The sequence below is a fragment of the Epinephelus moara genome, chromosome 19 (genome assembly GCF_006386435.1).
Source record: "Epinephelus moara isolate mb chromosome 19, YSFRI_EMoa_1.0, whole genome shotgun sequence".
Classification (NCBI taxonomy): domain Eukaryota; kingdom Metazoa; phylum Chordata; class Actinopteri; order Perciformes; family Serranidae; genus Epinephelus; species Epinephelus moara.
The window spans coordinates 16,653,569-16,680,789 of NC_065524.1; the positions used below are offsets into that span (position 1 = coordinate 16,653,569).

A 27,221-nucleotide genomic window follows, 5' to 3' on the forward strand; every position below is an offset into this window, starting at 1 on the left:
TGGGAAGTATGATTTCCTCGGAAGAAGAAGAAGAAGAAGAACATGCAGCAAAACAATAGGGTCCTGGCAGCTTAGGCTGCCCGGCCCTAATGATCAAACTAAATCCAACCTAAACATTGCAACTATGATTAGAAAGATGGTTCAAAAATTCTAAACTCTGAGAACTAAATTAACCTGAAATTCTGAGGGAAAGTGAACAAAAGGGGATCATTAAAAATGAAGAACTATATACAGCTTTCCTATACACAGTGTGATTATGCAGTACTAGTGTCATAAAGTGCTGATTGAATCTGCCTGTGCTATAGAAACCAGCAGTCAGGGGGGCTAATGGTATCTTATTTCCAGGAGTAATCACAAAAGAAGAATCGCATGTTCCGCCTCATTTCTTCCAACAGCCCGGTGGATTAATGTCTCCATTGATTTAATTACATATGAGAAACAAAAACTGCGCGCGTCAGGTTAATTTGGGCTCTTTCTAAATGAAAAGGGGCCAAGCTTTAGATATTTTCTGGCCGGTGCCATAGTGGTCAAGTAATGAGCTAGATGAGAACATATTCACTCTACTGGCACAGCGTGTCCTCAGTGTGCAAACCTCGCCGTCGCCTTGAAGTGAGAGATGCTCCAGCACGACACTAAGCAGATTAATCAGATTGGTTTAATGCCGCTGCAGATTAGATCACTGCTCGTTCTTCCACGCCCTTTAAATCAGGAAAGATGAGACAGAAAAGATATTAAGACATGTAAAATAGCCATAATCACACTTTTTCACAGCATGACAGCAAATAATAATAATAAAATTAAAAAAAAGAAAGAGAGTGTTTAGGGTAGAGTATGGTTGTGTGTGCAGAGATGGAGGGAGGAGAGTGTGAGACAATAGGAGGATGGTCCTGTTGCTGGATTTGGGGAGCAGAGGGTCAAGAGGTCAAGGTGGGACAGACAGATATGACAAAATGACACATACAGATAAGAGGCGCCTATTAAAGACAGGCTTCCCCGAAGGATGAACCAGAAGAGCCACATACACGTACACACTCAGGCCTGAACACTAAGAAAACACATCATGATTTTTTGGGTGATTGCCAGTCTGCTGCTGGAGGTTGTTGCGGTTGCCGGTGTAGGTGAGTGTGACATTTCATGTTTTCATTCTAAACAAGCTGGTATGTCCTTTATTATCATAGCAGTCAAATCTGCCTGTTAACGGTGCTTGTTTTTAGTATAGATTAAAGGATAAGGCTGACATGATTCAACATATTTCTTATTGTCAACGAATCTCATGAAAAGACCAAAACCAAAAATATGTTGGTCCGTCTCCCAACACTTTTGGACTTACCTAACCGATTTGTTACACTCAGCCCCAAGTCTATTTATTTCTTCTGAAGATGTAAATCCTGACAAATGGACCACAAGTAGCAAATGTCTAGTGAATGTCACTTTAATTGGGGTAAACTGTGCATTTCGAGACAAGGGAGTACGTTTTGCTTTAACACTGGGGTGAGGGGTTTGGGGAGGACATATATGACACGGGGGGTTTATAGGAATTCTAAGCGTCCAACACTTAAAGGTACAGTGTGTAGGATTTCAGGGACACGTTGGCTGAAATGGAATATAGTATAATAAGTATATTTTATTCAAAGTATGATCACTTGAAAATAAGAATTGTTGTGTTTTCGTTACCTTAAAATGAGCCATTTATATCTACATAGCGACAAAGAGCATGGATACCAAGAGGCGAAGCTCAATAGAACGCCCCATAGCAACAGACTCGCCCATGGTTTCGTCCTACCGCCGCCATATTGGACTGTCAGCAGACCACAGCAGACCCGCTTGTATACAAAAACACACAGACAAACTGAAGTATATCGCTATTAATTATGCTTACAATGCTACTCACCTCGTGATAGCTTGGTCACAGCTGCTTTTTCACGTTTTTGTAAAGCAAAATATAGACTTTAAAAAAAACAAAACGAAGAAAAACGGCCTAGATGGCATCTCTCCATATTACATCCACTTATGAGAAGATTAACTTAATTACTCAATCTACCAAAAAAAAAAAAAATCAATATTTTAACTAGAAACATTAATGGCTTAATATATAGGCTATTTTAATATGATATATTTTAATGCTAAAGCAGTAATCAGTTCTGATATAAATGGTCCAAGAGGCCATATATATATGTATATATATATATATACATATATATATATATTGGTAGATTGGCTTATAGGGTGATTTTGAAGGAGTAATTAAGTTAATCTTCTATAAGTGTTATCTTCCCTCCAAAACTGGCATATTAAATGGATATTAAAACACTTTAAAATTTACACCTCAGGAGTTCTTACCTGTCAGGATCCTTCGGGAAACGGTGGAAGGCCAGGTGCGGGGTGTTCCACTGATAGTTGTTGCAGTTAATTGCACTACACTGTTTTCTTTTACTTTTTTTCTCCTCTCTCCTTGACATCTTGCATCTTGTCTGGGCGCAACAGTCCAAGCTCAACAGTCCAAAATGGCGGTAGCGCCCCTAGTGTCTGTTGGCAGAAATTCAACGGAGCTTCGTCTCTTGGTATCCATGCTCTTTGATAGCGAGTGGGTCCTCATGTACGCAGATCGCCATGTTGTGCCGCCATGTTTCTACGGTAGCCCAGAATGAACAAACCAAACACTGGCTCTAGATAGGGCCATTCACATTTTTGTGTCTTCATTGGCAACTGTACTTAGTTGACCTACGGCGATGAGAGCATCGGAGGAGCACTGATTTTTTTAACGTGAAACTGCTTTATTCCATGTTTTTACCGGTTTAAATCACCAGGTCCATTTAATTAGGAGAGGACGAGTCCTCTGTAGATAGTTCAGCTTACGGTAGGAACCTTTTGAATGTCTGGCTCAGAAATAAGGTGAGCACACATTAAGTTATCAGAGAAAATGGGTGAGCACACAAGAACAGCTGCTTGGCTAGAACAGCATAGGAGAAACATTGATTTGTGATGTGAAACTGCTTTATTCAGTGTTTTTACCAGTTTTATTGCTTATTTTAGAGAGGAAGAGACCTCTGTGGATAATTAGCCTCCCCTCTGACCAATGAAAACTGAAGGAATTATGACTGGGAGATGTTTCAGCTGGTTGCAATCTGCAAATCTCACCACTAGATGCCACTAAATCCCCCTAAATCTTACACACTGCTCCTTTAATTTCATGCATACTGGTGAAATGTTCTGCATTTTTGCCTTTTCTGCCTCAAATTATGGTGGAAATGTCTTTAATTTGGTCAAAAATAAAAGTCCTCTACTATTTTCATGTTTTCCCTGGGGGAGGAGAAATGCACATCTGCATATTTAGGGAGACTTATCCCCTGCCCCCCACCCCCTGAAAAATCTACGCCTATGTTTCACAGTGACTATTTTCAGCAGAGCATTAACACACCTTTGGTGCTCTAGTCAATAAATACAGCAGCAGGTTGGTGTACAAGGAATTTCTAATGAAGCGAGGTGTTGTCCAGTGCAGCCGTGTGGCTCATTGATGTGTTTTTGATGGCTTTTGGGGGTCTGTGGCACAGAGGGATAATATATGTCAGGCGTTGGCCACACAAGGAGGGCAGGTGTTAGTAGGATGAATTTATTGTTAGTTTTAGTCTTTTCATGGGATCTGTAAACACAGAGAAAAATAATAGCGTATTGCCAGATTTATGCTTAAACAAAAAATATTAATTTCAAAAACTAATAAGGTTGGACACTGTTTACTCTGGGTCTTCATCTTCATCTGTGCAGAGGCTAGAGTCTGACTTGGGTTAGGCTTGGCTCCACGTTCCCTTAATAGCCAAATTAAGTTATTCAAGCCCCATCTGGAAGATTTAACGCTCCCATTAGCATACACCCGCATGAGTCAGCTATGTCCTCTGCCCCTTCTGTGCTGCCCGAGCTGGAACACAGTTGGTCAGTCGTACATCTCCAAAACTGGTCGTTTATGTTGTCAGTGGGCCCAGGCCGTGGATTGATCCCTCTGCTTTTATTGGAGCAGTGGGTCGTGACAAGATGGACTGTCCATTAGTGGATGAAGGGAGAAAATGATATGTGTGGTGACATCATTTAGCGTCAGAACATTAGTCCCATCTCACACAGCTATGTTGTCATAGCTTCCAGGGACTAAAGTGTCAGTTAGTTCATTTTTTTCTTAGCATAATGTGGTGTTTGTATGTTTTTATGTTTACTTGTGAAAGCAGATATTAGGGAAAAGATTAGTTACTATAAACCTCCATTAAATGTCACACAGAAAGCGTAAACATGGATATTTTATGTAGAGCAATCCAACTAAATGGAAAGCCTGAGGGTTTGGTTATAATGCTAGTTACTGCTCCAGTTGAGTGTAATGTGCTGGTGTCAGCTGTCATGTTTCTTGGCTCCTGGCCTGTCACTGAAGATGCTTTACTGTCAGGCTGATGAGCCTCCCGCTGTTTCCTCATCCCTGCTGATTCTCAGTGATTAACACTTACTCTTGCTCACTTTGCCTGATCCCATCATCCCGCATGTATTCTTCTTTTCCCTTTGTTTTAAGTCTGCCTCTTAATTACGCTGTTGAGAGGGCATGAGGAGAGCGAGAGGCTATTGATTGTTTTTGCTGCACTTTGTTTACTCTGCTCGTTTAGTTGTTCTCCTGATTCTGCAAAGCTGACCAGAGTGAAAAGAGTCGCCACTGACAGGACTGGATAAAGAGCTCTTTGTGGATGGCTTGTTGGCTTTAGGTTCAATTAGAATTGACTCTGTGTTACAGTTTATCTTGGTGGTCCAAAGGTCTGTTTCATGGTTGCAAGTTTGCTCAAGTGACCACAGAACATGGGGCGGCGTAAAAGATATACTGCTTGTCTATGGATAGAGCAGAAATTTGAAGTTTTCTAAAGGGTCACTTCACCAAAATTACAAAAAGCAAACATTTTCTCATATTTAGTGGCATCTAGCCAGGCACGTAGTTTCTGAATTTCTTTTGCACTATTTTCTACTGAGAGCTACTGTATTTCCAGAATGGCCTGTGGAGTATAACCAGGGCAGGACCCTGTTTTGAATTCGTTTTTGTGGGCTTTTCATGCCTGTCTTTGTAAGTTGACTCCAGAGCAAATGAGGGCCACTGTTTTGGATGTCATTTAAATGTAGTTTACCAATGCTGTGAGTGCCGGAATCAAAATAAATTTCAGAAATCTCAAAACCTAGATTGATAAAAGAAAAATATATCTGCATGCCTGTATAAGAATAAAGTGAGCAAACATGTTTTCTTTTCATAATGTGGGTGAACTTGCCCTTTCACAGTGATGGAGTAAGTATTTAGAAATTTTGTACAGGTCTAAGTTAAGTAAAATGAAGTACGAGGTCAAGTAAACCCAAAATTTGATGTCCGCATATGAGGACACAGGGTCTCAGGAGGATATCGCTACAGTATCATAAGTTAATGTCGTATTAAAGTGTTAGCAGCTAATATTAATAACTCCATATACTATTGCGTAATTTAACCTATATAAGGACATCATCATTAGTAAAAATAAATGTAATGCAAAGTTAAAGTGCACTCCATATAACTCTGACATCTAGTGGACTACAAATTAACGTAGCTCAAAATGGATATGCTTAAGTAAAATATAGTACTTGTCAAACCAACCCCTCTGGCTCATCCTTCTTATCTCAAAAAACATTTCCATCATTTTTTTTCAAGCATACGCACCTAAGTTTTGCTCATCTTTTCCACCTCAGCCCTGGACCCATGCTCTGCCTACATCAGCCTGAATGAACCCTGGAGGAACACAGACTACCACGTCAACCAGTCATCTGGTGTCCCCCTGTGTGACAGCCACATGTCTGGAGAATGGTACCGCTTCACTGGCATGGCGGGGGATGCCATGCCCACTTTCTGCGTCTCTGAGAATCACTGTGGCACCCATGCTCCCATCTGGCTCAACGGCAGCCACCCTCAACCCCACGAAGGCATCATCACCCTGCCCGTGTGTGCCAGCTTCAATGACAACTGCTGCCAGTGGAATGGCACTGTAGACGTGAAGGCCTGTACTGGAGGATACTTTGTCTATCGCCTGCCCAGACCCTCAGTCTGCTTCCATGTTTACTGTGGCCGTGAGTGAGCGTGTGTGATATATAAAAATCCAATTATTTTACTGAGTTAATTTTCATTTTCTAATCTATTGTCTCTTTAATTTGTTTCTTTCTGTTTGTGTGTGTGTTGCAAAGATTTCTATGATATCTGTGATGAGGTGGACTGTCTAGGTCCCAGATGTCCCGAGTCTGACTGTCGCTGTGCACCTGGAACTGTCCTGGGACCAGACAGACAAACATGCCTGGGTAAGACAGACAGAGAGGGAGGGAGGAAGAGAGGGGACAGATAAGTTGTGTTGCAGACATGGAAGACGGATAGGCTGGAAATGGTTTCTGAGAAACAATTACAGGGGAAATCAATCAGACTGGCTTTGCAGTATGTTCAGCCATTGTTCAGATGAATACAATCATATGTCTGGATAAGCTGTTCGTATTTAAATGTTTACTTGACTTAATAGGATATCCATGATATTGGGCAGAGCCTGCAAACACCACAAAAACAAATAGAGTCAAGTGGTTTGTTTCCCTTTCATCATGAGAATTTAATATTATGAAACATTTTAATAACTGTAATTATTTGTCCTCAGAAATGCTTCACATTCATCCATGCTGACAGGGATATAATTTCAATTTCATGAGTGTGAAAGTTAAACAGTAGTAAAAAGTAGTTTGTCAGAAATCATTTTAATCAAAGGTCCACTTACATTAAATTTTTCGTTATTGTCATTGCACAAATACCAGTGCAATTAATTGCAGTTTAGCATCTAACCAGACTGTGCAAACAGCAGCAAGTGGCATATAGATGAAGACAACATGTCAGTTAACATTTTCAAATATAATTTGCCTCATGTCTGGACTGGCTATTCTCAAGCTTTAGATAGCTTTATGGGGTGTCCCATTTCACATCTCCATTATTTGGAAGTCCAAACAAACATGTTCAACCCTCAGAAGTATGAATGGGTGCTGAATCCTCAGTGAAAAATGTAAAAAATGTATACACAAGGGACAGCACTCCAATTATAATGTTTATTGCCACACGAACATTTCGGGTGAAACCCTTCCTCAGCGTTATTTATCATGAATTGTACTTATTCTTTATCTGTTTTTGTGAATAAATTATGTAATTGTATGTATAAAAAGTACAAATAGCTTTAAATGTGTCTGCATCTCATAGTCTTCGTCAGCAGATGGAGTTTGTTTAACTAGGCAAACTCCATTTGCTAAATTTAATGTCTTGACCCAGCTGGCATTGGACATCAATATGACGTCAGAAAGACGTACCATATGGCTCTTACGCTGGACAGACGTTAAATTTGGTTGGAATGAAAATTAAGCTGATGATATTTTAAATGTCTGACAACGTTGGAATTTCACGCTGTGTGACATTATGCAGTAGCTGGGTTTTGCTTTCCACACCTTACGTCTAAATGTCATTATTTCACGTCAAGATGATGTTAGCATGTTTTGAAGACGCTGGATTTTTGTTTCTTAACAACACAACTTAAAACCAACAAAATGTCATTGTCATCTGTTGTCGATATTCTACACTGTACTGACATTAAATTTTGGTAAACCGCCATTACAACCTAAATTCAACGAAATATCAATGTGTAAAATTGCAAATTTAAACCAACAACCCAGTGCCCCATTTTCCCAATGTATCTCATTAGCTATTACCTTTGGCTAACGATATTAGGACATAGGAATACTTTGCACATCTATTTCCAAACAGGTGTGTAGGAGGGGGACAAGTAGATAAACTCCCACACACTCCCTGATGGAGGTCTAGTCACCCAAAGGTTGTAGCATTAAAATAATTATTTTTGCAAGTTAGACAGTGTGTGGGAGTTTTTTCTACAGGCTAACTATTTTAACCATTTTCCTTTGTATATAAGCTAACGTTAACGCTTTTAAATGTTTAGCTGCTACTCAAGCTAGCTGTAAGTTATCAACTTCTCTGCTCGCTTGCTAACTAGTTTTCAAACACTCTTAAGCGTGTAATTGCTTTAAGATGTTACAGCTGACTTTATATGTGGATATATATATTGAGATTGTAAATTCTATTTTATCAACAAAGTTACTCCACAAACTACGCATGGTTGGGAAACACTGCCCTAGTGTAGCACGGCCCTGTGACTGCTGCCAAAGCCATTTTCTGTAGTTTCTATGACCTGTAGGATTTGTGTTTAAATGTTACAATTCCATACTTATAAAGTTAATTCTAGTTTTATATATTCTAAATGATAAGATGTATCATAAAGTAGGAAGGATGGGTGCAAAGCCTGATGAAGGAAGCAGGGATAGAGACAGACTGAAATATTGTTTTTTGTATTTGCTGACTCTCCTAAAGGTGGAGGTGTGTATGTGTATGTGTGTGTATGTGTAAGTGGTACACTGGATTGTACACCTAATGATGGGTGACAGGCATGCAGTGGGAACCTAGCCGGCCTGAAAACTCCCATTATCTCATTATTCACCCATCAACCAAATCTGCCTTTCGCTGTCTCAGAAATGACTTCTTCATTCCTCCATCCTCGCCTCACTCCCTTGCGCTCTCACTTTAGTCCCTCCTTTTATTTCACCCATCATTATTTCTTTACCAGTCCTCAGTATTATAAACGCAGTTTTAAAGTCCTTTAAAGCTGATTTATCATCTTCCTCCCAGGGACAGTGAGTGAATTGCCTTGAGGTGATAAACTCCACCCATCTGCTACTCAGTCGATTAAAACAGGACTTGTCTGATAATAATATCTGACCCAGCTGTGGTGTGTCTCCCAATGTTCAGATGTGAATGAATGTGAGAAGGGCAACGGTGGCTGTGCAGAGGTGTGTGTGAATACCAAAGGCTCCAGACGCTGTGAGTGTGGGCCAGGCCGTGTGCTGGACAACGATGGACGCAACTGCAGAGGTAAATCCATGTTCTGATGTGCATGTAACACACACATGTCAAGGTTTTACAGAGGCATTTAAACCAGGAACACCAAACAGTGTTCTTAACCTTTTCCTTCTCTCTGTGTCGCCGCATGCAGAGATAGCAGGCTGTCATGTTAACAATGGAGGCTGCAGCCATGGCTGTTCCTCACTGCTGGACTCCTATCAGTGCCACTGTCCCAGAGGGCTGGAGCTGGGAGAGGACAAACGCACATGTCAGGGTGTGTATGTGTGTGTGTGTGTGTGTGTGTGTGTGTGTGTGTGTGTGTGTGTGGAAGGTAGATATCGAAGATGGATAATCAATCAGACAGCAAGGCAAGCTGACACAGAGATGCATGACTACATTAATCTGAAAAGATGTTATAGATAGCACAAGTTTGACCAAAATGCATTTTCTCAGGCCGTAACTGAATTTATATCATTTTAGCGCAGGGTTATTTATCAGCGGTGTAAAATAATCTACAGATCTTTGGTTTGGCAAAAAGGGATGTTGGTTTCAGACCACTTACCTCAGTGTCTCTTTTGACAGTAGAGGAAAGCTAATGATTGTTTTTGCTGGGGCTTTATTTGCAGATTATTTTCTGAATAACTGGTAACAGTTAGTCTATAATATCAAAAAAATATTAGGAAAAATCAGGCCATGTCTAAGGTGACATCCTCATATCATGTTCTTTCCAAGCAACAGTCTGAAGGCTGAAGATTTTTTTTTAAATTACCTGTTAAAGCAGGCAGCTACAGTATGCTCCACAAAATCTTCCACAGGCTACAAAAAATATGTTTATAAAAATCTGAGGATCATTTGGCAGGAGGACCTAGGGTGTGATCTGAGTGATGCAGAAAAGGTTATAAGTACCATCAAATACTAGGAAATATATAAAGGAGGCTAGGGGGAAATGTTGTCAGTATGAATTTATACATATGTTTATTTTGCTCCATCTAAACTCTATGGGATGGGCTTGCTGACAAATCATTTATTTGGAAATGTCAGATAGAAACAGAAACATTAGTACATTCAATTTGAGAGTAGAAACTTATTCACCCATTTTAGGAAGGAGAACTGAAATACATAGGGAAGTGGTTTAACGGTACCATCTTCTCCTTCTACTTCTTCTGGCATATGTCCTTAGACCATCAGCTCTGTTGAGGCAAGCCAGTCCAGTGTTTCATCATCCAGGTCAATTAGACCACGATCGCCATTTGGTGGCCAGTGTTTTGGGCAGCTGGTTATTATGTGTTCCACAGATTGTAGTGGATCCCCGCAGTCACAGTAGGTACTGTCCATGAGACTGCATTTTTGCATTGCTGCCCCAAAGTATCCTACGCCTGTCCTTAGGCGATTGAGGGTTGTCCATTGCTTTTGGGGCAGGTGCTAACTGGGAACATCTGTAGGGTCCTCAATGTAGCGCAGGAGCCTGACACTACCTGTATCACCAAGACTATGCCTACGGGGGCATCAAACAGATTTCCCTAATATATCAAAATATGACTTTGCAGTGATGAAGGTAGGGGTTGTTGTGGCTGACCAAGTGATATTTAGATTACAGAGAGGTACATCCTCCCCAGATCTTCAAAAATGTATGGAATATAAATGGTACGATATGAACAGATCTTAGCTAGGGTCAGTGACAAAGGTGAGAACAGGGACACTGTGATGATCTGATTGCATTGCTATAATTGCTAAATACTTGTTTTGGTTGTTCTAAATATCTAAACATTTATCACAGGTCTTTGGATATTGTGTAACTAAAGGGAATAATAGTGTCTGTTTGTGTATATCTAAATAAAAACTGTTAAATTTAGGGGTGCAACCATCTATTATTTTCATGATCAACTCATTAATGTTGATTACTTTCCCAGTTATCTACCTCTCTTTATGCATGTCTTTACGCACTTAGCAAGCCAACAGATTGTGCGGTATATTTTCATCTCTTTGTCGTTGTATTTATGCACAGTTTTATTTTATGGGACCATACTGACATGTCATATCTTTGCCTCCGTGTTCCGCAGTGCCAGTCCAGTGTGATTCCAGCTCTATTGTTGTGTCAGTTCCTAAGGACCTTGTTGGAGGACTGGAGCTCTCCCTGTCCAACTCGTCTTGTCGAGGTGTCTCAAATGGCACACACATCAACCTCCGCTTCAGCCTCAAGACCTGCGGCACAGTGGTGGAGGTCAGAGGTCATTGGGTTTAAATGCTTAGACTGAATGTGCACAGGGTTTAGTCTCCAGGGTTAGGGACTGGTGACATATTTGATTATTATGTCAGTATATTAAAGAGCCATGCTTTAAAAGTGAGGTGTGTGAGGTTGTCACCGACTGAAAAAGCTATTACTGTAAAGCGCTGTTAACTGAATGTTGACCCCCAGGTGACAGAGGACAAGATTGTTGGGACCAACCTGGTGACAGGCCTCCCTAGGAGCAGCCCGGGCAGCAGCAAGGACGTGATAGTCCGCACCAGCAAGTTAGTGCTCCCAGTCACCTGCGAGTTCCCCAGGGAATACCAAGTGTCGGACGGATACCAGGCGAGTCAGCGTAGCTCAGCCCTCGAGCTGGCAGGCCACAGCGAGGGAGTCTTCCCTTTCTACCTGGAGCTCTTCAAGAGTGCAGAGTTCTCTGAGCCCTACCGCACCCCACCCCAGCTCCGCCTGCATGACTCCCTCTTCTTCGGGGTGGAGCCAAAAGAGAGAGTGGAGGGCCTTTCTTCAATGGTGGAGAGCTGCTTCGCCACACCAGGGCCCAAAGCTGACCAGGCCCTTAAGTATTACCTCATCAAAGACGGGTGAATAGTGTGGTACTTTGATCAGTTTTAATGCTACATCTTGTACTGCCTTGCACAGCACATTAATTGCAAAGGCCTTGAACCAGAAAATAGCACTGCTGGAGGAGTATATCCATTACTTTTTAAATGAATAGGTTTCTGTTTTGCACCCTCTAATGCAAAAAGATATGATACAGATTCAAGCTATTCCCAGTTCATGATCGCTTTCTACCAGGAAAATACAAATAACAGGTTTGTTTATAGTTGTGGGTGGAGGATTTCACCCACTGTGGCTGACTAAAAAGTGGTATTTATAGAAAACTTTACACATATTCAAGAGGAAGTCATGACCAAGTGAGCAAAGAAACTGCGTGGTACTGTACATGCAAGGATACCAGAAGTAATAAAGAAACTATTTTTTTGTCATTTGGGTTAACTGACTCTTCAAAGGGTCTTGCTCATGCACACAATGAAAACTGAAGAGCTCTGTCTTTTTAATATTGCCTCACTCATACCAAAAATGCCTTTGGTTCCTGTGACTTTATTAGGTCCCATAATAAACGTCAACAGGATCAGACCCAGCCGCTGTGTTTCCACAAAGCCTTACTGTAGCATCAGCTGCTGCAGGGTTATAGGACAGGAAATCTCCACTCAAGGAAATGTCAAAGAAAAAAATGCCACTGGCCTCGTCCATGTGATTAATGCGGAAAGAAAACAAGAATATTTTAAGCAGAAAAATCGAAACAAAGAACAGCCTTTTTATCTGGGGAACGCTCCCTTTTGGCAAACCATTTCTCCGCTAAATCCAGAGAGAGATTTTCTTTTGCTACTCCACGGACACCAGCAGAGCAGAGCTGTAATCTGTTTTCATGATTTCCTATTAAAAATACAACAGTGTTTCGGGGCCTTGGGGCAGCTAGACGTGATAAATTGGCTTGTTAGAAACATATATGGATCATTGAGTACTGTGTTAAGCCTCTACTTTTCCTTTGGCTTCTTATTCAGGTGTATCTCAGATGAAACAGTGACACAGTACTCATCAAAGGACCAGCTCTCCAAGCACTACCAGGTCCCCGTCTTCAAGTTCGTTGGCAAGGACAACAGAGTGAGTAAAAAAAAAAAGCATGCTGGGAGCCAGCTGGCAAGTGTGTGTGGGCTTATGCCTATGTAGCATAAAGGCTGTATTCATAGCCTGAAGCAGCAGCATCCTTACACTGTGGAGGTATTCGTCTCTATCTGTACTCAAAACAAACCTGTCTCCTCTGTTTACAGCAAGTGTTCCTCCACTGCCAGGTGTTGGTGTGCAGCGCAGGAGACTCCCACTGCGCTCAGCATTGTCAAGGACGCGTCCGCAGAGAGGTTCGGACCAGTGGACCTCAGATGCAGCACACACTGAGTGGAGGCCCCATCTACATCCTGCCTGAGCTGTGATGCTAACATAAAGCCATCATTTCATACACCATGAGAGCATGACTACAGCAGCAGCAAAATTACAACTGTGGAGTAACAGTTAGATTACAGGAGAGTAATCAGTTTATTTGGTATTTAAAAGTCCCTCATATACACATATATACATGCAGATGCACAGTATATACAGTCTTCCATGTTCCTATGTAAGTCCCAGTGTCAGTCACAGTGCTGCAGATCACTTGAAGTCTGCTTAACACATCCAAGCTTGTGTGTTTCATTGCCACTTTGCCTGGCAGCACAACTTCCTGACATTACAGTGAATGACATTTCTATTAGAAATCATTCAGAGGGGCCACAGTTCATTTGTAACAACTACTGCATGAAGGATGTTTTTCTAGGTCACACTTTCAGGCATTTCTCAAGCCTGATTACAGCTTAAAGATTTAGTGGATTTAAAGAAGTGGTTTATATTTCACACCATCACCGACTTGAAAAATACATGTGGAGCACCCATAGATGTGTTCTGACTCATTTGCTCAGTATAATCGATGGCTCGGGGAGGATGTCACGCATCCCAGTGTGGTGGAAAAGAGATATCAGTGTGCCGTGCCCCGGAAATTATGCATACGCTTCATCACTGACAATTAATCTACAATTAATCATGTCAGTTTGACTGCAATTAGCCATGTATTCATTCTTAAAAAACAACAAATACTGGCAAATAACTTAGATCAAACATTAACATAGTATGTTTAACAGGCATTAGATTTACACGACACTGACTTAAGGTTTGAGCCGACCATCTTGATAAATAGCACAAAACAAATCATGTGCACCATAGTAATTAAACTGTGTCTCTCTATCTAGAGGAAATTAATCCAGCTGCAATCTCCTTCCCATCAGGCACTTTGTTTGGAGTCATAGTAATTTATGGTAATGGAGTCATAGAGGCCTAAAAATGGCCTAAAATGAAATGGAGAGTAAAACATGCATAAGCAGTTAATTAAGATTCTGAAAGTCAGATTCAGATACTTAATATTTGTCAGTACTGCCTATGAATAAAACCTGAGAAACTGTTCATTTGCATTCCCCACTGATGTTTTCTTTTCTTTTTTAACTCCCAGGCTGTGAATCTTGAGTGGGCTCTTGTGAAGTTAACTCTGTCTTGACATAAAGCCTATAAATACACAGTATAATATATATAAATACTTATGACTCTGTCTGTGAACGCATTTGGGGAGTTTGTCCTCAGTGTCCTGTGTCACAGTTCATCCCTCTCCTCTCCCTCGCAGACACACGCTGCCCTCTGGCTGTTCATGTAAGGCCTACAACCAAGGGTCCCCACTGTGCTGTGGAAAGCGTCGGCCATAGATTCACAGGCTAGGGAGAAAAGATAGAGAAACAGAGAATATATATGAGATGTTCCTGGTGGTCACATTCAGACCACCCTATATATTGTAAATATCAGCAAATATCTCACCTTGAACTTTCGACACAAAGCCCAGACTCTTCTTAAGGTCGGAGCAGATGCCATACAGACATGTGCGAAACTTTGCGTCGCAGTCGTTCTTGCTTGTGCCACAAGTGTCATAGCACATGTCAAGCTGGTTACAGCACTTTGTCATAGCAGGGATCCCCAGGTCAAGCTGTTAAAAGAACAAATTGTGTCAGCGCAGTTTGCTAATACTAGCATTCAAGCTGTTACGGTTGTAGTCAGCTCCATTATTTGGCCTTAATGATATAGTTCTGGGCTGTTGGTGCTATAAACAGGTCACCTACAGCAGCATTCACCTGGAATCCCACCAAAGAGGAGCTGCAGCCGTTGGGCTCTGGGAGCTGGTAGCCTGGACGAGGTTGAGGGAGTTCTCCTATGAAAACAGATAAGCTCCATTTAATTTTCAAACTGAAATGAAGGCACATTAAAAAACTGATGTCATCATGTGCTCCCAATCAAGTTTCTACAGTATATCTCTGTTCTTGGGTGTGTGTTGTTTCACAGATTAGATGTAACTTCTACTTGAGAACATCTGTATTGATTGCGTAACTGTAGGTACATCACCTCCTAGACTGATAACCAGAATGTATTCAGGTTTCATTATCAGCGCGCTGTTGGCCTAGCATGTTGTAAATCAGTAGCTGATAAACAGACAGCAGGGGGATTGATTTGAGACTTAAAGTGTGCTACGAAAACAATTACATAATAACAGATGGAATATTGGATGTGGACAGCATAATAATAATTTGGAAATTGACTGTACACAAGATGCAACAACTCTGACTAGCTAAGGTTCCACCTCCAGCTACTGAAGGACTTGTGGCTCTCAAAACTTCACATTAATTAAAGAGATTCCCTCTTACCATATCGGCAGCGGTACTGACATACACCATTGTGCCCTCCTGCCAGCTCCACCAGGGAGTCAAAGTATCCGTTCATGGTCTGGAAAGTGCTTCTAATTGAGTTAAGGCTCCAGCTGTTATCGTCCTCCTGTGCCAAGGGTTTGTTCGGGGACTGGTTCGTCTGGACTGGCCTGATGTCATTGTCCTCAGATGATGAAGGCTGCTCTTGGGCGACAGCTTCACCAGTAAGAGCTTCCATACCAGGGGCGTCTCCAGCAGGCCCGTCACTGTCTGTCCCTTGCTTTTCCGCTGTTGCACCATCTGCCACGGGGACATCCACTTCAGGTTTGTCAGCTGCTGGGTTATCTGCTGCAAATATTTTAGCCAGTAGATTGTCACCAAAAATGGAATTAGCAGCAGGTTCCTCAGCGGCAGGTGAGTGTGTCTCGACAGGAGCTACACCTTCTTCACCTGCTTCTACCGAGGCAGCTGCTACACCACCTTCAGTGACAACAGCTGGCTCCTCATCCTCACTTGCTTGATCCTGGTAGTGGCCTATAGTGGCACACATGCCCGTGGACACGCAGAGGAGGAGCAGGGCCACAGTCCGAAGCAGCATGGTGTTGAACTGGTGACAATCCAAGCAGAGGAAGCTCTCCACAAGGTGAGGTGTTGCTTACAGGGTGAGAAGAGCTTAGACAGTGAGGGACAAAAACACACTCTGTTCCTACTGCCTCTGCCAGCCAGACTTTGACCTATGATTAGGTCCCAGCAGACAGCAAGGCACTCTATCGTGTTGGGGGCAAAGGTCACCCCATATCAATCCAAAGACAGCCTCTTTATTTCCTCTAATCCTCTCATTCAGTGATTCTTAAACACATCAAATGAGTAATTTCATCACAGTTTTACCCACAAAGCTATAATTGGATTTTTATGACTCAAAAGTCACATGGAACTTGAGCCTGGAGGAAAAACCTCTGCGTATTCTCTTTAACACTCGACACATCTAATGCTGGCATTTCAGCTTGTGACCTTTATCTAGACATCACAAACTTCAAGCCATCTTCTCTGTTTTGATAAAGGTCACAGTCTGACACTTCAGCTCTGAATAAGTACAGAGACAAACATTATCTTGTACATTTGGCATGTCTCTACTGCCCTCTGGTGTTTGAACAGTAATTTGCTCCCAATGCTGTGGAAATGGGTCTTTTGACCTTTGCAGTGTCCCTGTCCAACAACAGAGGTCTGTTTTATGGATATCAGTTGTGCATTATGTTAGGGGGGGTTAAGTTTTTTCTTCCTATGCTTGAATCAGGCTCTACAAATAAATACTTGTCTCCTGCAGCCAGAAATAAGAGAGGGACTGGTTATCCTCCTAATCCTCTGTGCTTTCACGGTCAAGCACAGCTTCATACAGAATAAATCAGAAAAAGATGGCTGTGACAGTAACCAGGCCTTTTTTCTGCTTTGAAACAGTTCTCTTCTCAATCCATTAACATTCAAGCAGCTTCAGGCGGTACATACACAACTTATTTGATTTCTACCATAAGGTTGAAGTTGTTCATATTAACAAATACTAATTGGACTGCCCTGGGCCACAGAGCAACATATGTTAAGTGTCAGATTCACTGTTGTTCTTTAACGGATGGACAACTGGAATCTGTAAACCCAAATTCAATTACTCAAAGCTGCACTCAAGTACACTCTTGAGGCACTTGTACTGGTTGTAGTTCAGTGTTTTCACTGCCATTTTTACTTCTACGTCACCACATTTCAGAGGCAAATATTGCACTTTTTGATCCACTACGATGATTTGACAAATACAGTACTAGTAGAATTATATAAGTATAAAACTAGTTAATATATAAATTAAGGTTTTACGCACATGCTCATCTTTTAAACGGAGAGTACATATTATAGATTAAGCCAACAATATTAAGTAGCCAATTGTAGCTTTTCTTCAACCAAATTCAACATCAAAACACTCCTAAAATGTTGCATCAGTAACAATAAAATAGTAAAATATACATTATAAAACACAATTATAAAACAGTTAATATTTATGTACTTTTACTTAAGTGAGAATGCAGAATTTATAATGGAGTATTTGTACATTGTGTTATTGCTTGTTTGCTCACACTGGTGGTAGTTTTAAGCTGTGATCTAGAGCAGTATTGCTGGCAAAGACATTTTTTATATGTATTATAGGGCGGTGACAAATATAATTAAATTGCCTGCTGGTCCAAGACGTGACGCTATTAAATAGGTATTCCTTTATTTTACAGCACTTTTAAAACATCCATCTCAAAAACTGATCCTCTGGTTTACTTGCTAATGAAACTATTCGCTGCCCGTATCTCTTAATGTCTCTCATCCCATGACATCTTGGTGGTAAAACAGAAAGCAAGAATAAGTTAGAAAGAGTCACATGTCTCCTTGACACCACATTGATGTTGTTTCCCAGAGTAAAAAACATGATCCACCATCACACAGCAGGACATGCATTAAAATCTGTAATACTTAAAAATGATGACGTGGAAGGAAAAAGGTCAAACTCTCCTGCCTTTTTGGTGGTCTTCAGACGGTCATTTGAGGCTATTAGTCTCATTATCTCTGTCTGGAAGCAAGCAGGAAAAAAAGCAAAATGAAAACTGCAGCCATGTGCATTTTCAGCAATCGCACTTCCTGCTTTGATTTTACTTCTCAAAGAGCACAAAGGCAAAACTGTTGCTCAATATGATGTAAAAGCTAAGCTGTGTTGTCCATAAACTTGTGAGGAGAAGCACTGAGTGGCAGAGTTTATAGTTGATCTCTAAGCACCTGTAGATCTTTGATGCTGCTTTCAGTGGCCACAGTTTCAACAGTGGACACCGGCCTCTCCCAAAATTTCCTCCTTCACCTACTGGATCTCCCTCCACATGTTCAACACCCGATGGACACTTTTGGTGCAGCGGATGGCAGTTTTTTTTATCGTGCATCCCTGACAGAGATGTATCTGTCCAAACAGAGAAGAGCATAGCATAAATCTTTACTCGAACCCTGCAGGCATTATAAAATCACAGCTGACTCACTGAAACTACAAAACCCTCTTTATGCCTGATGGCATGACAAAGTGATTATTTGTTCAGTCTATCCACATCAGAGATGCAGGACATTTAAAAGTTAGCATGTGCTGTTGCTTGCAGGGTAATATACAGAAAATGCTTAGAAGTGATTGAACCAATGATTAGATCTCCCAGTGTAGTCTTGAGACTTACTCTTCATGTCATTATCCTCTGGGCCTTTGATAGCTGGAACATTCTGTGACTCGTTTTAGACTCTGAGGTTAAAAAAGAACAAACGTGCTTGAAATACTGAGACTTTATAAAAATATTATTTATACTTTTTCTTTCTGAGGGGTTAGAGGGATCCTTGCAGTACCAATTATTCTCCTCTAGAGCTCTTCTGGCCTCCTGCTCCAGCCTGCTAACCTCCTTTTCAGCATCTTCCAACTCCATTTTCCTTATTTTGCCACTGCCAAGATTTGTGAGTAAAGCATCTGTAACAGAACAAAAACAAAAACATATTAAAACTTGTATTGTTTGCCACAAACACAAAAGATGCTTGAGCAAAATGTGACTATTGCAAAAGTTGCAAAAGATCGGTAATGTGCAACCCTGACCCCATAAACATATTCTGCTATGTCAAAAATACATGAAGTCTTTCCATTAAGAATAAAAAAGGATCCCATTGCTATCAGCCCTGAGGTCAGTTCCAAATGGACATATAGCCTTAAATCAACATGACAACATTTACCTTTGACCTTCTGACTGCACTACAGGTGCAGTTTTGTTTCATTACAAGAACTTTATATTCAATACTGAGGTATAACTTATAAGATGGAGACATTCTTACACAGTATGAAAAGCAATGTTCAGACTTTGAAATTGCCTGAGCTTAGTAATCCAACGCAATAAATATGAAGCCAGTATTTATGCTTGCTGACACCCACAGAGAGGAATCAGTGTTTTTGACAGGAAACAGGGCGAGAACGTCACATTAATGTCTCAGGTCTACGTGTATATTTAATACAAAATAATAAAAAAAAAAATCTGTGTGTAAGAAGAAAAAAAAACATTATTTCACTCTTTGTATTTTCTAGATTTTTTATGTGTCTTTGTAGACAGAATCAAAGCTTTGCTGAAACTAAAAATAATCATACATGTAAATTTACTGCTCATGGGCCGATCTCGTTGCTTCCTGTTAATCAACACAAGCTTTGTTGCATTACAGCGGACGGTTGAAAATGTAGACAGGTGTAGATGAGGTCATGATGCCGGGTACAGATCTTGTATGTCAAGTATCAAACTACTTTGTGTTAACAAATAATAATAATAATAATAATAATAATAAAAAGAAAATCAAAGTTACTGTAATATTTTAGCTACTGTTAAATTATGTGCACATCTTGTGTCCTAATATATGATAATCAAAAGTGCTCATTCCTGTAGTTTAACACTGTCAAACAATAAGAGTTCAGCTGCATGACAACCTCAGTGTCTCCACATTACAACTTTAGTATGTCAAGCAATGATAAATTCATATTTTTTTTTATGCAAAATGCACAAACGCTGATGATTCAGTGCCAAATTATAATTTTTTAAACAACACTGTGACCTAAGCCATTGTGTACACAACATAAACTTGCATGACCCTTACACATTTTTTATGAATGAGCAATATGCAACCATTGCCCTCTGATGACCTGCTCCCAGACGCATCATGACCAGGTTCCAGTGGTTGCTCTACTTCCGCTTGCTACACCAGGGACTCACTCTCTCTTGGCTCTAATACGTCTGACGGCACATGCTAAAAATGTGCTAGTGGGTAGAGAGGAAATGGAAAAACCTTAATTTCCCTCAGGATGCGTCCAAATACTGGCGAGCCTTCACATACATCATCAAAGACGTCACTGAACACCGCAAGGCGGTCTCTGCTGGGCCAGCTTTGCGCTGACAACCTTCTCAGCTCCTGGATATGACAGGAACACACACACGTACACACAATATTAGCACGTTAAGATGTGCCTGAGAGTCTAAGCGTGTCTTTATTCTGCAAGAGTTTGAGATGGCATGTCACAATTGCCAGCTCATGAAAAATGGACATATTAGAAAGCTTTAAAATTCAAAAAAATGTAAATTATAGAACTAGCTGCATGATGTCATGATATATGTGACCATTCTCACCTTCTGTAGTTTTCTCTCATGCTTCTCAGCTACATTTATTCCAGCCCAGAGGTCCTGCTTGACTACGAGTTGCCTGCCAAATTTGTGTTGGCCTTCGTTATTCAAGCATTTCTTGTCAGAATGTTATTTCCTCTCCAGATCTGATGGAGAGTTTCTGGGAGAAGGCTCTCAGCTAGACTGGCAAAGAGTCTGAGAACCAGCAAACTATCTTTGGTAGACATATCTTCTCTTTTGTCTGCATTTGACAAGCAATCAGTAGCCTGATGTTGTCTTGACCATGAGACTTCAGGCTCTACTAAAGCAGTGCCAGTGAAGAACTCAGGAGGACACCCTTTCATTTCTTTCTTCTTTACATAAGGCCGTTCCTTTGTGCTGGGGTGTCAGAGGGTTTGATGTTTCTTCTAGGCTCGGAGACATTCTCCAGAAAGTCTGCTTTTTCTCCCTATGAGGCTGACTCTGGTTCAGGCTGCACGGCCCCACATGACCTGAGGAGTAGGTGAGGATATCAGCCTTCAGCAGTCAGCAGTCTGAAAACACACCTTTTAAAGGTGGCATATTCAGTGTATTGGTGACACACACATCAAAATTTGCACTGAGAATGACTTTTTGGTGATGATTTTATACCTAGATTTTATAATATGGATTTTTTGGGTCTTGATTTCTTTATTAACCTATAACTGTAAACCGATTTGTTTGACTTTATGATCTATGGAGTCATTCATGCTTGTTTTTTAACTGTGTCTTGTAAGGTGTCCTTTAGTGCCTATTATTAAAATGCATTATATTATTTTTATTAGAAGAAGTTGGCTTACAGCTGCTGGACAAGGCTATTAAGGCACACAACAAACAAACAAAACATTTTAAAAGACACACAAGGTGTCCATTTCCTATTTTATGCAGCAAACTCTGTTGTTCCCACTGATAAATTTAACCCCAAGTGAGAGTGAATTTCTATAAACTGCATTTACTGATAAAGGCTTTCTTTTAAAGTGCTTCACAATTAAATGGCAGGAAAAAGTTGAATAACAAGGAACTCAGCAATGTTGTACGTCTAAATGGGAATTATCTGTCCCTAAAAACACAAATTTGTGAAAACAAACGTTAACTTCTGAATCAAATTGGATTTCCACAACCCTGAGGCACCTAGCAAACAGTCACCAGTGTTTAATATTTTGGTTTTTAAATAACTTTACTATATTTCTAATAAGCAGTTGAAGCTTGTAAACGAAACAGACACACAGAAGCCCTAAATAACAACCTCACCTGTTAGCTAACTGCACTTTTGTGCTGACTCACGGCAAAGCAAACAAAAAAGAAACTTTTTTCATGGCCACAGCAGGCTGCTCTTTACTCGGTTGTCAAGGAGACCGAAGCGCGTAATGCTTGCGTTTCATTCAGTGTCTTGATAATAATCGTACCCCTGAGCTTTGAGGTGCTAGATCTCATTTGCACACGATGGGGCACACATGAAGAGCAGTTAGCACTCAAACTTTTACATTTAATCATTTAATTATTTGAAATGTAGACACCAGTCCTTACAGTTATTACACAGGTGAAAGAATTCAACCAATCAGAAAAAGTGGAGTTACATGAACACACCTAGATGTTTGTCATTTGACTTTATTGGACACAAGTGTTTTAAATCAGTGAAGAGCCAGAAACAATACTGTGTGGCGTGTGGTTTCTGTCACACTGTGCACTGTAAATTCCTTACCATGGAAAACAATACACACCAACAAATCCACAAATCCCATCTATTTCCTTTGGGTTTTCATATTTTGTGACATTTAAATATTTCCTGTGGACTCCCACAAATCCTTGCACACTGTAACCCAATTACCAGACAAATCCTGTAAACTTTGGTTATTGAGGGAAATCTGGTTACAGCACAACTCCAGTAAATGATTTAATCAAAGTATTATCTTAATCTGGTTATTCATAATAATTGGGGTGTGTTGTGCAAGTAAACACACAGCAGTGTGTAGAGTCTAGCCTACAGAGCGAAAGAGAGGGAGGAGGGAAGGAGAGTGAAACTTGGCCTTGGGGCTTGAATGGCCAGAATAGGAAAGCACCCAGATGGCAAAGCTGAGCATGAGGGAAGAGACAGTGAAACATGTTATGCTTCATTGAAACAAGAAGAGCTATCCAATGGAGTTTGCATTGATTTGCATTGCTGGGTCCTCCATTAACGCTTGATGTAATGATGTTAAATAAAATAATGCAGTGGAAGATGGACGATGCTTCCAGAAGTTAAGAAGCTTGGGGATGTATTGCTCATGGCAGTGAATAGGAAATATCAAGGCTCATCTCCAAGTGCATCAGATAATACCTATTTAGAGGGTAAGTATGATTGTAGAGCCCATAGCGCCAAAAAAGGTGATAAATACAAATGATTACAGAACTTACTGACCACTGGTAAATCAAGAATTTCAGTAAGTAATAAAATGTAAATACAAAAACCTCTGTGGCTTGAACACCATTAGATAACTTTTTTTTTTTTTCGTCATCAAGCAGGTATTCATTGAAGAGCATGTTGCAATCTGTCACCCTTTTTACTTGGTCCTGATGAGTTTATTTTTGGTGAAAGCCAAAGGATGCATCCCAACCTCAGTGTCTGCTGACACCAGCCATCTTGTGGAAATGAAACCTTCATTGTTAGTTTGAGAAATAACAACTGAGGAAATTAACATACAACAACCGGCACTGACGCTGTGCTGCAAACGCTTTCACTGATATTCAAAAGCAGTAATATCCACCAAATACACTGCCAAACGACTTTAAAGTATGCTTCATGACTAGTATATACCTTCCATGTACCCCTCACACCACAGACCCAAGTTTGCCATCAGGTGAAAACATACAGTGAAGCAGGGATCACTGAGAACATCTTTAACTGTATTTCTGTTGATCACTGGATCATACAGAGTGACAGCACTGTTTTTCCTGCAGTGATGAATGGATGAGGTGAAAATATGGATGCAAATAAGAGACTTAAGTATTTCAATTTTCTGTTTTTGTGATGATGGAGTGACTGTTTGTTTGTGTATTGGTTGTGTTGTATGTAATCACCACTTGCTTACACTGAACTCTACTTCTAAATGCAAAAAAGTGAAGAAGGAAATAAAAGAAAATGATGAATAATCAGCATTAAAAATGAGAAAAAAGAGAGACAAAAAAAGAGAGAGAAATGTCCCCACCAGGGGGAAATCTGAAGCAGGCTGGTGTGAAAAGGCAAATGATAACTATCTGATAATATTGAAATATAAACACCACTGAATTCATGACACTGAAATATTTTACTTTGAAAAGCCTGCGTCTGAATTTATTTGTTCCGAATGTGCCTCTATGATATCGATATATGAAATTTCTTGATTTTGAATTTCAAAAGCTGAATTTGAATACATTTTTTTCAGTTTTCACAAATTCAGATCCAAAAATTAAAATTTCAGAATGTCAGTAAATAGATTTGGGTTGCTTCAAATTCGATAGGTCAAATTCAGATTAAAAAATTCCAGTTGGAGGCACTGGTGGCTTAGTGGTTAGAGCAGACACCCCACGTACAGAGGCTCTGTCCTCGTTGCAGCAGCCCAGGTTCGATTCTGGCTTGCGGCCTTTTGCTGCATGTATTTCCCTCTCTCTCTCCCCTTCATCCTTAACTGTCCTGACAATTAAAAGCCCAAAAAATAATCTTTAGAAAAAAAAAAAAAATCCAGTTGAAAAGAATTTTTTTCTATTCTAATTCTGAAAGTTGAATTTTTGGATACTTACTGCTATGTCTCTTAATTGCTTCCACATAAAAAGGGTTTCCAAGAAGGATGAAACAAATAACGCAGACTAAAAATGGGGCCAGTGACATATTATAAATTTCTTTGAAGGTTTTCCATCACTATATAGTTTTAAACAAAGTGGTGTTGACTTTCCTTCAATATTCATCATGCACAATGTTCAGCACAGACATAACTCAGTGTGTACGGTAGACTGCAGTCCTCTCAGTTTGTCCAACAAGAAATTACAGGAGGATGTTCTCAACATTGCAAGTCGTTCTAAAGTTCACAGTTCACAGTTCACAGTCTGGGATAGTTAAACAAGTGGACCTGGTTAGGTGCAACAACATGCTGATCTATTATTGGTTCTTTTCTCTCTTTCTACCGACCATCCTTTTGTTCGTTCGTATTATAACTGCTGCCACAAATATCATTAATGACTCAAATACTCCGATTAAAAAAATTCAAAAAAGAATGAGCGGGCACAGAGACGTATTCTTCAGGTATTTAATAAAAGTCATTTGGGCTACTGCTCTTACATTTACAGTTGAGACATTCCGCAATTATTCTGGGTAACAGTAACATGTCTTAGACCGTTTTGTTTATCTTAATGTTTACTTTGTACAAAACAAAAAGGCCAACATTATTTTTCTTTGTATAAAAAAATATAAGTTAATTTAAATTTAACTCTAATTAAGAAAATAACAATAGTAATAATAGCAATAATAATAATCATCAATAATAATAATAATGATAAAGATCATAAGCTAAACATAGTGCAGACAATGGGATATAACTGGTGCTGAAAAGTAGAAGGGACAGTGCAGTGTTATGGACTTAGCCATGTTCTCAGGTGGGGTCAGAGTGGGAAAAGAGACAGTCAAAAGCTTTCTCTCTCTCTTTCACACACACGCACACACACACACACACACACGCACACACACAGTCTGAAAGTGCACAACTGCCATTCAGTTTAGCGCCATCAGAGCATACATCTCAGTCTGTACAAACTAATTCCTAGATTGCACACAGTATACACCTATTACCGTATATGCAAAAGTATATATAAACTTCAGTTTAGGTGCATGCTAATTGTTGCTCTTGGTTGAAGCTTACTGGAAGCAATTCAGAAAAGTAAGACAGAGCACATCATGGAAACTGATGGCGCACTGACCCACATGCCACCATCGAGGATCTGCAATCAACAAAACATTCATCAAAATGTACATTCACACCTTTGGGGGGTGGGGGGGCACAGTACCAGTTGTAAAACAAATTATTTTAGCGATAGTTTCAGTCTTGGAGGGACAATGTCCACTGGAATGACAGTTTCAGACAAAACAAATTGTCTTTTGGAAGATCTCGGAAACTCGTTTTAAAGAGTCCAAAATGCACCCCCCTGCGTGACGTTGGAGAGTGAGCATAAGGGAGGATGATTTACTTCCTTCGACAGGCCTTGGATATGAAGGGAGATTCTGTTACACACCTGCAGAGAGCCAACCAAACGTTCTTGAGTTGCAATCCCAGAGATAGACATGTGATGCACTTTAGCTTAACAGGTTTGACTTTATGGGGAAATATGAAGCTGATGATTGTTGAGCTGCTGTACCTGGCATTAATTAATGTTTCAACCTGCAAGGACACCTGTCTACAGAGTGCTGCAGGAAAGGGTGCTAAAACCTGAAAGCATTTTAGTACTCCTGGTTCCCTCGTCTTAAAGTCAATGTGTTTTTTAAATGTGAGTTAGATGTCTAAAATAAGGTCTGTGGTTAACACAAGCTCAAGAGACTTTCATGTTTTGTTCTACCACATAAAATACGTCAGTAAATCCCCCACTTGTGAATTTTGAAGCTTAAAAAATGTGTCGGCTATTGCTAACAAGTGGCTAAATGAGGCTCCAGAGTGTCATCATGCTAAACATTGCTTTACAGCAGTTAAGTCATGTGACTGTGGTGTAGCTCATTTATAGCCTAACATTAGCTTTTTGCTTCTGGTGATTGCATTTATGCCTCAAAAATCATGAAAGTGGTGTTAATTTGTGGAGATTATCTTGCTGAATAAAATGTGTAAGCCTCATAAACTTCTATTTGCCACAAAACTTATTTTATGCAATAATCCAGAACTCTGTGGAAAAACTGGCTTTTAGACAAGGGAACCTTGGCAACACTAACTTCTGCGTCAGCCTACAAGAAAATGTCATCCTTGCAGCACTCTATGTCAACAAGAGACTGTATAGTGTACAGCTTAATTAATTCATCACACCTCAACCACGTGTTAAAAATCAGGGTGCTGTCTAGACCTTACATAATGTAGTCAACATGTAAAAAGTTTGTTGTGTCACTGCAAACAAAGAAATCTTTAGAATCTGCTGGGACGCTCAACCAACTTGAGCAGTATCCTCATTTTACTTGTGTTTTATTCATGGTTGCAGGAATGATTACTGATTAATGAGGAGAAACCAGATTGTTGTGTAAAATAATTCATGATGCGATAGTGGCGTGAAAAATGTTATGACAGTGGAAATTCAATAGTATGCAGTCTGGGCTTATTATAACTGATGCTATTTGTGCATCATCTTGTGAACTCTGTCCTACAAACTTTATTACTGCTGGCCTGGGGTCAGATCCTGTTAATAAGAAGAAAGTAGATGTACTATGTAGGTTCCTAGATGCCGGGAGGGGCCGGGGTGGGGGGTGGGGGTGGGGTGAGGGTGTG

General features: G+C 40.4%; 2 protein-coding genes and 1 pseudogene across 3 annotated transcripts; 1 reads left to right on the plus strand and 2 right to left on the minus strand.

Annotated features, from left to right (window-relative positions):
• The first annotated feature begins 987 nt into the window (after nucleotides 1–987).
• Nucleotides 988–13,892, plus strand: oit3 (oncoprotein induced transcript 3). Its single transcript, XM_050070597.1, has 9 exons — nucleotides 988–1,118; nucleotides 5,731–6,105; nucleotides 6,220–6,330; nucleotides 8,870–8,992; nucleotides 9,114–9,236; nucleotides 11,023–11,183; nucleotides 11,379–11,791; nucleotides 12,776–12,875; nucleotides 13,043–13,892. Exons 1-9 carry the CDS (start codon nucleotides 1,061–1,063, stop codon nucleotides 13,199–13,201), a joined length of 1,623 nt encoding a protein of 540 aa, XP_049926554.1. The 5' UTR covers nucleotides 988–1,060; the 3' UTR covers nucleotides 13,202–13,892.
• Nucleotides 13,275–16,256, minus strand: pla2g12b (phospholipase A2, group XIIB). Of its 2 annotated transcripts, none has more exons than XM_050070607.1 (4): nucleotides 15,539–16,256; nucleotides 14,960–15,048; nucleotides 14,661–14,826; nucleotides 13,275–14,560 (listed from the first exon to the last, which is right to left on the minus strand). In XM_050070607.1, the coding sequence occupies exons 1-4, from the start codon at nucleotides 16,134–16,136 to the stop codon at nucleotides 14,442–14,444; spliced, it is 972 nt and encodes a 323-aa protein (XP_049926564.1). In that variant the 5' UTR covers nucleotides 16,137–16,256; the 3' UTR covers nucleotides 13,275–14,441. The 2 variants fall into 2 exon arrangements, with proteins under 2 accessions (XP_049926564.1, XP_049926565.1); XM_050070608.1 differs by having other exon boundaries at nucleotides 14,972–15,048; nucleotides 15,539–16,255.
• A 1,683-nt stretch (nucleotides 16,257–17,939) lies between these two features.
• LOC126407141 (uncharacterized protein C6orf118-like) lies at nucleotides 17,940–23,373 on the minus strand (annotated as a pseudogene).
• Between the last annotated feature and the right edge of the window lie 3,848 nt (nucleotides 23,374–27,221).

Excerpts from the sequence above, each read along its gene's own strand:
- oit3 (XM_050070597.1), top strand. The coding sequence starts at position 1,061 with ATGATTTTTTGGGTGATTGCCAGTCTGCTGCTGGAGGTTGTTGCGGTT. Across the intron at positions 1,119-5,730 it reads TGTTGCGGTTGCCGGTGTAG|CCCTGGACCCATGCTCTGCC; the intron begins GTGAGTGTGACA and ends TTTCCACCTCAG. Across the intron at positions 12,876-13,042 it reads TCGTTGGCAAGGACAACAGA|CAAGTGTTCCTCCACTGCCA; the intron begins GTGAGTAAAAAA and ends CTCTGTTTACAG.
- pla2g12b (XM_050070607.1), bottom strand. The coding sequence starts at position 16,136 with ATGCTGCTTCGGACTGTGGCCCTGCTCCTCCTCTGCGTGTCCACGGGC. Across the intron at positions 14,827-14,959 it reads GATTCCAGGTGAATGCTGCT|CTTGACCTGGGGATCCCTGC; the intron begins GTAGGTGACCTG and ends TTCTTTTAACAG. Across the intron at positions 14,561-14,660 it reads CTTTGTGTCGAAAGTTCAAG|CCTGTGAATCTATGGCCGAC; the intron begins GTGAGATATTTG and ends TTTTCTCCCTAG.